A 12,182-nucleotide genomic window follows, 5' to 3' on the forward strand; every position below is an offset into this window, starting at 1 on the left:
TATGATGGTGATTCGGTTTTTTTTTTTTTTTAAATCTCAGCCTCCCCACCCCTATAATGAAATATATCCCATAATGCACCAAAGTCACATCAGACCGCCATGTTTACATCCTGGCGATTCAAATCAAACTTTGATGTAAATCGCGACTTCAGCGTAACTTGATAAGTGAATCGACCACGTTTCTAGAACCGAAAACTCCTTCTGTCATTCTTGCTATACAACTAGGAATGTCTCGAACCTCAACAGTGATGAAATGAGTGAAAGAGGCGTGGATAAACGAGGTGAAGAATTGAAAGGGGTTTTTAAGGTTCAAGGGAAAACATACGATGTCTTTCTCGACAGGAGTGAAATCGTTTGGACACTACAAGGCGAGTTAAATACAGGTATACACTAAGCATGCTTAACACCTTGGCTTATTTGTGAAAAGGTCGCCGAATTGGTTCAAATCGTTGTTTAGTAAGTAAGACAACGCAAAAATTGAAGTTAAGTAATAAGGGAATTGTAAACTTTTAAGTTAGCGGTACGATCCCTTAAGGTGTAATCTTATAATTTCCATCTTGTTTTCTGTAGTTGCAACGGTGAAACAATGGTTTGAACAGATCAGAAGTGCTCCTGTCAGGGAGACTTCTTTATTGACTGCATGCACTATGAAAACAAGATAAGCTTAAAATACAGAAAACAGCTGTTCCAGTGGGTTTAATATTTATGGGAAAAGGCACTTAATAAAGGAAAAAACATGAAAGTGAAGTATGATCATCGCAGTAAATTTTCCAATTTAAGCAACTGGAAAGAAGAAGCCTGAAAAAAATCAGGGCTTCAACGGGATTCGAATCCGTGACCTCCGCGATACCGGTGCGATGCTCTACCAACTGAGCTATGAAGGCACACATTGGGAGCGAGGTCAATTAATTGAGTTCATATCTTCCCGTGAGTGAAATGATGTGAAGTATATATGAAATAATTCATATTTGAACTGCAGTAGTAGATGAAAGTGAAGTATGATCATCGCAGTAAATTTTCCAATTTAAGCAACTGGAAAGAAGAAGCCTGAAAAAAATCAGGACTTCAACGGGATTCGAATCCGTGACCTCCGCGATACCGGTGCAATGCTCTACCAACTGAGCTATGAAGGCACACATTGGGAGCGAGGTCAATTAATTGAGTTCATATCTTCCCGTGAGTGAATGATGTGAAGTATATATGAAATAATTCATATTTGAACTGCAGTAGTAGATGAAAGTGAAGTAGTTCAAATATGAATTATTTCATATATACTTCACATCATTTCACTCACGGGAAGATATGAACTCAATTAATTGACCTCGCTCCCAATGTGTGCCTTCATAGCTCAGTTGGTAGAGCATCGCACCGGTATCGCGGAGGTCACGGATTCGAATCCCGTTGAAGCCCTGATTTTTTTCAGGCTTCTTCTTTCCAGTTGCTTAAATTGGAAAATTTACTGCGATGATCATACTTCACTTTCATCTACTACCGCAGTTCAAATATGAATTATTTCATATATACTTCAAAGGAAAAAACATACAACACATGTCATGAATTTACATTATTATGTTATCGGTATATTATTATTTATGTTTAATGCAGAATATTATTGTCAACCTCTAAACTAGATTTTGACCAAAAACTATTACTCATTCAAAAGGGACAACTATTTTTAATTTGGATGGGAGGTTACATGTACTTCAAGGAGGGATCAATTTTTCCTAAGAAAATTAAATGATTATTTTTTGAGTTGAACCATGTTTGTAACACGTTTTGAACTCAGGTTCAAACAGCCAAGTTTACAACATATCAACAAGATCACTGAAACTGCCTGACATCATTGGTGCATGGATAGCAAAACGACGCTTGCCAAGAGACCCATCCAAAGAAGGGCGGCTTGTTGGTTTCACTCTGTTTACATTCAGCAAAGCTGAAAACAGGAAGCTGAGTGAAGCAAGGATAACATTCGAGAGTGATGATGAAAATCTCTGTGAGGTGTGGATCTCAAAAATTAATGACATTATACAGGGTTAGTAAAGAAACTGTCTTAAAAGGATGTCATTTACCGGAATGTTCATTCTTGCCTTTATCTTTAGCAGTAGGTACAGCTCTGAATGTACATGTATGAAAGTGAAGGAGTTGAAATTATTTTAAGAAAAATTCTAGTCCAGGCATGTATTTTTCCTTTCAATTTGTATATTTTAAACAATTAAGGGCATTATGTGTAAGCAAGCAATGTTCCTTACTTGTTGCAGGACAAGTGAGCTGATCTCTTGTTTGCACTAGTGTATTTAACATCAAAATTTAATGTCACTTGTAAATAATTAGGTTGAATAACAAAGTCTCACAGCCTTTTTGAAATCAGACTATTTCCATAATGTGCATAGTTTAGTATGAATTTGATTGTTGCCTACTTTAATACTGAAATGTTTTGATGTTTTATCACAGGTAGATCAGTACTCTCACTTGCAGTTTCTAATTCATTCTGAATTTATTTTATTTGTTTTAGGCATTCAAGGCAGGCCTCGTAAATTAAAAATTGTAATCAACCCAAGAAGCAAGAAGGGCCAGGCTCGGCTAGTGTACTTGAAACATGTTGCACCACTGTTTGAGAAGGCTGGTATCAGAGCAGATATCATGAGTGAGTAGATAAGAAAGCTCATAATTTTAAGTGAACTATAGCCATGGTATGAATGCACCAAAACATGTCTTACTGACATAAAATGTAAATCTGATGCTTGAAGTTATTATTTAAAAGAATTAATGGTCAGAAAACTCAGGACAACACTTTGTCCTGCAATAAAATCTTAAATAATGTCCGGGAGACTTATTTTGGTGGGGGAAGAGGAACAGCTAACTTTGGGAGGTTTTAAGGTGAGCTCTGATGGACTATCATCACATCTAGCAAGACTTAGACATTTCAGGTTATAGAAACTGAAATACATACATGTACATGTAATAATGTGTCTGTTTCACCGAATCTCAATAAGAAGCCTGGCTTAGCATCTACAACCTTATTGTTACTTATTTTTCTGAGAGATTAATTTCGTGAAAATGAAAGATGCAAATTCTGTAAAATTTCTGACATTAGTGAAATTACTATATAATCTTATACAAAGGTAAAGTCTGCATACGAGCCAAGTTACCCATCAGGCCTTAGCTTATCCCAGTTTCTGTAGCATGAACTGACTAAGAGTATTAATTTTTTACTCCCCCTGGATGGGATGTTAGTCCATTGCTGGGTTACCCTCAGCAGTAAGTTTGCTGGTACCCATTTAATATACACCTGGGTGGAGAGAGGCACTGTGAGAGTAAAGTGTCTTGTCCAAGAACACAACAAAATGTTCCTGGCCAGGGCTTGAACCTGGACCACTCAATCCAGAGATGAGCACTCTAACCATGAGGCCACTATGCCTCACACAATCATAGTATGTGGTATTCAAAAATTAATTCTATCTGTTGTGTTTAATAATATTGAACTTATTATAACTTAAATACAGTAAACTATATATTAAATGTTTTCATTAATTTAAAATGATAAATTATAATTTTCAAAGCAAAGTAATCATACCATTTTGAATTGTGAATACTAATACAGTACATATAGTTACTGTAATTTGTAAATAAAATATTGTAATTGTAACTTTAAGGTTACCGTATACCTTCAGGGGTGTCTCACGTCCAAGCGATGTAGCGCGTCCGGTTTAAGCTGTAGATACCTAAACCCCTATATCAAATTAAAGCTTATAGAGCTGGCTATCAAACCATACCAAAAATTTCGAAATAAAATGAAGTGCCGATTTTTTCATGGCCACTAAATGCGAGCATCCTAATCACCTTTTGGAAGCTACAAGTCAAAGCGAATTTTCTTTTTCGCCAATTTATTTTTTTCCTCGGTTTCAGGACAAAAAGCGCTAAAAAAGCGTGTCTGCGTTTTGCCACATTCAATTGCAGTAAAAAGTTACTGAACATTTTCAAAATAGGATTTAAAAAATGTGAAGTGATCGTACAAAAATTGCTCTCAGAGAAAAAATATTTCGAAATAAACAATTCGCAGACACGTTTTTGTTTTTTATATGTTAATCTAGCTACTGTCCAAATTTGAGGGCAATCAAACAAATCCCCTTTGAGTTGTAACTCTTTAAAGTGTCTGCTTCAAGCGAAAAAATTTATTCGAGAAAACAGCGCTAAGAAAAATCTCTTGCTTCGCAAACAAACTCCGCCCACAAACGCCTTAAACTGGGTTCTCAGATCACTGAGCCAATCAGCGCTTGGAAAATTTACTAAATTAACTCGCGGTGAAATTTACGCGTGAATCTCGAAAAAACCCTTGTGTTTCACAATGCGCTCAAGGCGGAGAGATACTTTTTCTGTAGCTCGGTTTTTCTTGAAGCTGGTCTGGCAAAATGGGGAAGACGAAAAAGGATACGAACGCTAGAGTGGCTGGGCAACGAGAACAAACTGAACAAAAGAAAGCGCGGCGGAGCAAATGTGCATGGATAATATTCCAATGGATCTCAATAAGTTGGGCGATTCATCGGTATCGGACTCAACAAAAGAGTCAATGTACATGTCGTTGTTATAGCTGTCGAGTTCCCAAACTTTTACAGAATCTTTCTCTACTCTTGACTCGATCTTTTTGCCCACTTGATATGATAGCTATAGCTTCATCCGCGAGGCCAACTTTCGCTTCTTCACTCATTGATGTGTTTTCATTCGTTCTTCGCTTTTTCGAACTGGTAAACAGAGTTTTCCGTGGTCCATGTTTACTTATAACTTAATAGAATTACATCTAATACGAAAAATGCTTGGATCTGAGTAGCCAGCCAATTCGTGGTATCCATATATTTCCGCGAAAGTGGTCTCGGTTGATTGGGCACACATTATAGGGCTGTCAATCAAGAGGGAACTTTTACTTCCGGCCGTAACGTAAAACCTCCATTTCTCCGCCAATATTGAGTTTTTTTCAATTTTGTTTTCAGAAATTAGAGATAACTCTTCGACCATTACTTTGAACCAAAAATCCAAATTTGAAGAAAATTGCCGATCTGAAGGTATACTGTAACCTTAAAATGTTTACTAACTAAAAATAACCTTACATAAAGCCATCACAACAGTGTAACTGTTACCACATGAAGAGTTTGAGGTACAGGGTCATTATACTCAGCAGGCCTCTCACTCTCACTCTCATTCAAGATGCATTAATAGCAAATTCAAAATGCAAGGTTCAGTTCCATGTAGGTGATTGGGTTGCCAAAATTGAAACTTCAAAAAGTGTAAAGGTCTGTTTCAAGCTGCAGTAGGAAAGCTACAATAGCTTTCATCACAGGTCACTGATTGTTAAGCCTGAAAAATACTGGAATAAAATAAATTAAGCATAAGCATTGTAACTGACCCTTAGTCTTAGTGGACCATGATTTTAGTTGGGCAGACATTTTTGGCCAAATTGAATAGATGTGGAGGCAGCATGGCCTAGTGGTTAGGGCAATGGATTTGCAATGCGGAAGTCCCAGGTTGAAATCCTCTTCCCTGCCACTGGATGGATTTGTCTTTGATGGTCCCAGATTCAACTCATCCACACTTTGTAAATAGCCAACTGGTCAGTCTCCTGCCAGTTGGGATTTTTAAGAAGTTTCTGTTTAATTAACCATATTTGGTAACTCATTTCAGTGTCCTCAAGACTTTGACACTTAAATAAAGTGCTTGATTGATTGATTGATTGATTGATTGATTGATTGATTTAATTATTTATTTATTTATCATGGTTTCAAATCAAATTACTGAATTTTATTGCTTTCTATTCTTACCAACTATTACTTGACTTTTCAATTATCAAGTTGTGTTTAATAATTAAATGATGAAGTTTTAAATGTGTGTGTAATGTATAAAGAATATTCCAAATCACAGTAAACACAGAGCATATTATAAACTTCTTTAGTGACACAATGGGCAGGGCATGCTTGGGAGTACTTCCGAACGGCAGAGCTTTCAACTTACGATGGGTAAGAAACAGACTTAAATAAGTATACCCTATTAAATTGACATTATACTGTTATTACCTCCTTTGACAGTAATATCATAAATAACTATAACATGTGAAAATAAATTCTTTTCAATCTTATGATAATAAATTTAACATCAAATCTTTCTACCTGTAATAAAATGTAAATCATTCTTAAGACAAGGAAGCGCTACAATTGAAAAATCTATAATTACTAAAATGAAAACTTCTATTTGACAAACTGAAAGTAATATGGCATGTGTGACAGAAACAGAAGTGCACTTTTCTGACATCAGGAAGTCACAGTATCACTTTAAAGCTTTTGAATCACTGGTCAAGTAATAAAGTAAATGGGAATGCGTAATTTTATTTGTCAACAAAAATTTGCCACAATATGTTAACAACTACCGGTATTATTATTTGATTTATTGATATTAATTGGTTGTTTATTGATGTTATTTTTATTCTCCAGGGTAGTGTGTGTTGGTGGTGACGGCATTGTGCATGAAGTTGTGAATGGATTATTAGAGAAGTTGCATGGGAATGTTGGAATTGATTTGGTTGATGGCACATTACCTGAGAAATTCAATGCCCTTCCACTTAACATACGAGTTGGTATCATTCCTGCTGGTGCGTCATTTGCTATCTTCAGTTGATTTAGGTAGCAGAGTCTTATAATACAGTGCATCTCGTTTTTGTTTGGTTTCATCCAAACACTGAGTAGGAGCAGGGATGGCGTAGTGGTGAGAGCGATCGCTTGCCACCAATGTGGCCCTGGTTTGATTCTGACCCAGTGCCATATGTGGGTTGAGCTTGTTGTTGGTTCTCGCCTTGCTCCAAGAGTTTTCCTCCTGATTCTCCGGTTTTCCTCCCTCTACGAAAACCAACATCTCCAAATTCCAGTTTGACCAGGATAGAGGCCCTGCATGAAAACCAGCTAAGGCTGATGGGGCTTCATTGCTAAATATTGTAATTTAATATTTTAAAATGTTATTAGTTGAATGTGCAACTTGTAATACAGCCTGTGAAGGGTGTCACTAGTTAGTATTGCAAGTTTTACTTTTATTATAGTATAAATGTGAATGGCTGTGCCATAAAACAAAATGAAAAAGACCTGTTTGGCCATCTGCATCCTTGTTTTACCTGTGTATTGAAAATGCAATTGTTAATGAAAATGTCATGATATTGAGAACCCTGTATCATATATAACTAGAAACTGCTTCCACCTACAGCTGGAGTAAGGTCCAGTATTATGACTTTTACAACGTTTTTTAAAAAAGTACCTTCACTTGAGTAGATCAATTGAATGGTTATTACAATGTACTGTTGTACAATAATACTCTTTTTGTGTTTACATCAGATCTTTTTCCCTTAAAACATTGAATCAGTATTTTTGAGTCTGAGGAAGTTTGTTAGTCTCTGGTGCTGTGAATTTGACAGTCAGATAATGACAAGAGCACATTACTGTTTATCATATGAAGTCAGTGTTAAACTACATGTGCATGTTCTATCATTCTTATTTGTACATGTAGGTTCTACAGAGGTGATTGTTTATTCAGCTCAAGGTGTAAACGATCCTGTAACATCGGCTATGCACATCATTTTCGGTACATATTTTATCATTTTAAATTTCTATACTTCTTGTAGATGTATTTATAATTGTAGTCACAAAGTGTTGTCCTTATCACAGAATATAGCTTGTTTAATACATACACTGTAGTGGAATAACTTGTACTTTTGTTTTTATAATTTTTGTCCTTGGGGTGGAATATAATTATGTGGATGTGCTGATTGAAGGTGTAAATCCATTAATTTTTCAAATTAGTATATGTCACTTAATACTTTGTGGTTTTCTCTGTAGATATGTTTGGTAGATCCCTTGCCATTCTTATTCAACGGGTTTCCAGTGTTAGTGCAACTCCTCAAGAATGTAATAATTGCGTTCTCAAGAGTTGCACTAACACTAGAGTCTCTCTAAAGGCACTGCTATACTACAGTAGCAATGTTTTCCAAACTGTGAAACATTTAGAAAAGTTCTGAACAACAATACATAATTATTTGCAACAGGTAATACCATATCACTTGACATTTGTTCTCTGTGGAGTGACAACAAACACATCAGATTCACTTTTTCATTGGCCTATGGATTCTTGGGCGATGTCCTGAAGACAAGTGAGCAACATCGCTGGATGGGTCCCAAGAGGTACAAATGGGGTGCTGCCCGAAGGCTGTGGAAATTGAGGTATGCTGTGTGTTCAACCTAGGGAAATGTGCCCCCTAACCTATTATGATAATAATTATTGTAAATATATTAGTAGTGTTGTTGAAGGGCAGCCCTTTTTCGTCAGCAGACTACTTAGTTAAAGCATGGTGTAAGAGTAAAGTCCTCATCCCTGTGCAATAGCCCAGGGCTAGCGGATTTTTCTGTCAGGATGGTCGATCTGTTTTTAGACAAGTGACATTACTCTGCCTCTTAAAATACGGTGCTGTATTTTGGACCGGTATGTTACATAGGTTTTAAACAATAGTTTTTGTGCTTTTTATTCATGTAGGTCATATGATGTGGAAGTGAGTTATCTACCAAGTTCTTTTCCTGAACACCATCCAAGAGATAACACTAGGTGTAGAATAGGGTAAGTACATTCATGTTTAATGTTCACTTCCAGAGAATATCCACAGCTAACCAAGGATCATTGAAATTCTCCTGGGAAGGGGACTTTAAAAGTTTGATAGTTTGATGCTCAACTGGAGTTTCTTCAATGGGATGGGGAGGGGAGGTAAAGGGTTAGGGTTAAACCTTAAACCTATGAGAGAGGCATGGCTGTTTTCAGCAATGACACAGTGTAACCACAACCAACTCTTACTCAACTGGCATTTTTCAATTTAGGTGTGAGGTGTGTAATAAAGAAGATGATGGTAGCGATAATGAACAAAACCAAGGTACAGGTATTAAAATTAATTTATTAGTTTTTTTTCTAATTTCCATTCTTACAAGCTGTGAAATGAAAGTTTCTATTGATGCACATTGTCATCGTACAAGGTTTGAATGTTGACAAGTGACCCCGTCCACCCCTTATGATGCACCATGAAATATTTTTGATATAAATAATTTTATCAACAGACTGGAAATCATTTCACTCTCGTGTTGTCGGAGTGAATTTTTACACTCTTCCCAACATATGTGAAATATCACCAGATGGTCCTTCACCCAGCTGTCATTTGGGAGATGGTTTCACCGACCTTGTCATCATTAAAGAATGCTCAAGACTTCAAATGCACTCACATATACAACGGAACTTTAATTCTAAAGACCAGGTTAGTTTTTAGTCATGTCTGAAATCCCTATGTTCCTAGAACCCAAATAAAAAATATATAAAGAGAAACAAGAATTTGCAGTGGCACATCCCATAGAGAACCTCTTTATCCACAGTTTTCTGGATCGAATTGGAATTTAGAAGTGTTGGTTTCTTTGGAGGGAGGAAAACCAGAGAATTCAGACAAATACCCTTCAAACAAGGATGGGAACCAACATCAAACAACCCCTGTTTTGACACCAGGTCCAGGATTCAAAACCAGGCTGATTGTTGGAACGCTAACATTCTCACCACTGCACTATCACTGCTCCCCAAGTTGTTTTTGTTGCTGTCTGTTTTAAGGAATTTTGCTTTCTTAGAGGTGCCTCTGCTTACAAACATTAATAGTTCATAATCACGCCATTTATGGATCAGAGTTGTTTTGTCATATTCAGGTCAGTCCCTGTGAATAACTTTGACTGTTACCAAGTTTCCATGTGAAGTACTCAATTTTGCAGATCTTTGATCATGTTATTCACTTTTCTTCTCTGCAGTTTGCACTTGATTTTGTTGAAACACACCGCATCAAAGAATGCCATGTAAGTGCCTATCGCAAGAGTGGGTGTCCTGTGCATGGTACTGATAGTCCCTTACTCAGTAGTTACCAGGCACGACCAAACTCTAAGGACAGGCCAGTAGGTGTATGGAATGTTGACGGTGAAGTTCTCAGACAGGCATCTTTATCACTCAGGTATGCAATGTCTCACATTGACATAATACACGGTATCAAACAGGAAGACTGTTTTTGACCACATTTCCAAGCATCAAGAAGTAATATATCAAACACGAGAGACAGTGTTTCATCAGGATATCGAAACACCGAGAAGAGAGTTGAAAATATGACATGCAGGGGGAGTATTTTTGACGAAATTTGAGGTGTTTGATATATCTTCTCAATCGAAAGTAAAACTAAGAAGTAAACGGAGAAATAAAATCGTCAAAATCTATGCTAATTAAGACCTGGTATCCAAACCTCCTTCAGGGCTGTGATTTTCTTTGTTTTAACTTGATGAATTATTAATGAGTTTGAGAAGAGAGGTGAAAATATGACGCATGCAGTAAAGGGAGTATTTTTGGTGAACTTCAAGGTATTTGGAAATGTGAACAAACACTGTCTTGAGTGTTTGATACATCTTCTCGATCGAAATTAAAACAATGGAGAAAACGGAGAAATAAAATTGTAAAAATTTTGAATTTTACACGATTTTTCGTTTCAGGTGCAAATTTTACAAAACTGCAATTTTTCGCTATCTTGACAATTTTTCGTCATTGCAAAATTTTATTTACAATTTTTTTACTTCTTTGTGGTGCTAATTCCACCATCTAGAGCTGGCTTGCGGATTTCACAAAATTTACGTTTTTTCGCCAACTCACTTCCTATGTGTACAATCTTTTTAAGTGAAAAGCTGTCTTATTAAATGATTGTTTATTTCTTTTCTTAATTTCCAGTAATTACTTTTTCGTTTTTTTTTCAGGGTGCACAGACAAATTGTCACCTTGTTTGGAAGTGGCATTGAGGATGTTACCAGACAAAAATGTTGCTTCCTCAAATAACTAAAATAATATGAAGATGTTCTCTCATTTTGTTTCGTCTTAGCCACAATTTATTATCTTTCAACTTGCCTCCTTTCTGCTTTCGGCCGCTATTTTAACAATCGAAATTACCTCGTGAGGTAGTCCAATCGTAATCAGAATAAACATGTTTCGATCATGATTTGCACAATGCACTACTTGATCAATGTGAACAGTATTTGCAGTGAAGCATGTTTCATTTGTGACCAGACTAAACTCTTTTAGGTCTAGTGTGAACATAACATTAGATTTCGAGCAGGCTCCCTTTTCTTAGACCGACCAGTGTGATGTTAGCCTCCTACGCAGACGCTCTTTGAGCTCGCACGAAACCTACCGCCTCGTGCGGGAGGAGGATTGCGTGACGAGCCCAAAGAGCATCTACGCGGGAGGCTAGTGTGATGTAGACGACGAGTAGTCCCTCTTTCACATAGTCCATCGTGCGTGACGCGAAAGAAAACCGCGAGAAAACAAAATTAATGCGGCCACTTTTTCCTCGCGGTTTATTTACGGTGTCGCTCGACAGACAAAGCGAAAAAGGGGCTACCCGTAGACTAAGTTGTGATGTGACGCCCTCGCAAGTCCCAATTTTTTCTGTCACGCATTCTTTTGCATCTCGCGTGATGGACTAAGAAAACTAGAGGGGGAGTGCTGCTGGAAGTCAGCGGGAGGGAGGATGCAGTGTTTGTCCATATTTAAATGCAATCGAGATCCTTCAGGTTTCTTGTAGTTTTATTCACTTTATAACTAAAATCTGTTTTTGTAATGTATTCATTTATTTTTGTTTGTTTACTTTTTTGTTTTATTTATTCGACCACAGAGTGGCAAGATTCTTATGCAAAGTATATGGATTGATCTATGATGCAAACGGAATTAAATTTTATTTTGTATTTCTAGCACTTGAACTTTATGCTCTGACACTCAAATTGCTATCTCTTCTTGATGCAAAAGAGTTGATGAATACGTATTAAAGTAGAACAAAAATGAGAGAAATTGCTGGAGAAATCAATTGTGACAATGGCAAGTGACAGCTACATTGCCGGGTAGAATTAAGAATTATTAATCCAAGAATTAAGGTTGTTCTTCTCCTCCCCCCCCCCCCCCCCCCCTCGAAAAAAAGGCGTTACACCGGCAGAAGTGCGCCATCTCAAAGGATGCTTTTACGATTCGTGACATTTGAAAAACCTTCGCGCCAACCCTTAAGTCCGCCCCCATGGGGCTTCCGCTGGGGACACTAAGCCTGAGGCACTCCATTC

At 37.1% G+C, this 12,182-nt stretch overlaps 1 protein-coding gene across 3 annotated transcripts; it reads left to right on the forward strand.

Moving 5' to 3' along the window:
- The first annotated feature begins 23 nt into the window (after positions 1–23).
- Positions 24–11,919, forward strand: LOC110050352 (ceramide kinase-like). 3 transcript variants are annotated; one of them, XM_089276576.1, is made up of 12 exons: positions 24–383; positions 1,787–2,032; positions 2,513–2,644; positions 5,942–6,005; positions 6,477–6,634; positions 7,537–7,611; positions 8,072–8,246; positions 8,557–8,637; positions 8,892–8,950; positions 9,126–9,319; positions 9,852–10,048; positions 10,833–11,919. In XM_089276576.1, exons 1-12 carry the CDS (start codon positions 254–256, stop codon positions 10,909–10,911), a joined length of 1,590 nt encoding a protein of 529 aa, XP_089132702.1. In that variant the 5' UTR covers positions 24–253; the 3' UTR covers positions 10,912–11,919. The 3 variants fall into 3 exon arrangements, with proteins under 3 accessions (XP_089132702.1, XP_089132704.1, XP_089132703.1); XM_089276578.1 differs by having other exon boundaries at positions 24–368; XM_089276577.1 differs by having other exon boundaries at positions 57–383; positions 8,892–8,944.
- The last annotated feature ends 263 nt before the right edge of the window (positions 11,920–12,182 follow it).

The sequence above is a fragment of the Orbicella faveolata genome, unplaced genomic scaffold (genome assembly GCF_042242905.1).
Source record: "Orbicella faveolata isolate gen_17 unplaced genomic scaffold, um_ofav_v1 contig_4, whole genome shotgun sequence".
Lineage (NCBI taxonomy): Eukaryota > Metazoa > Cnidaria > Anthozoa > Scleractinia > Merulinidae > Orbicella > Orbicella faveolata.

Coding starts and splice junctions, on each gene's coding strand:
- LOC110050352 (XM_089276576.1), top strand. CDS start 254: ATGAGTGAAAGAGGCGTGGATAAACGAGGTGAAGAATTGAAAGGGGTT. Junction 2,033..2,512: donor AATTAATGACATTATACAGG/GTTAGTAAAGAA, acceptor TATTTGTTTTAG/GCATTCAAGGCAGGCCTCGT. Junction 2,645..5,941: donor TATCAGAGCAGATATCATGA/GTGAGTAGATAA, acceptor AAACTTCTTTAG/TGACACAATGGGCAGGGCAT.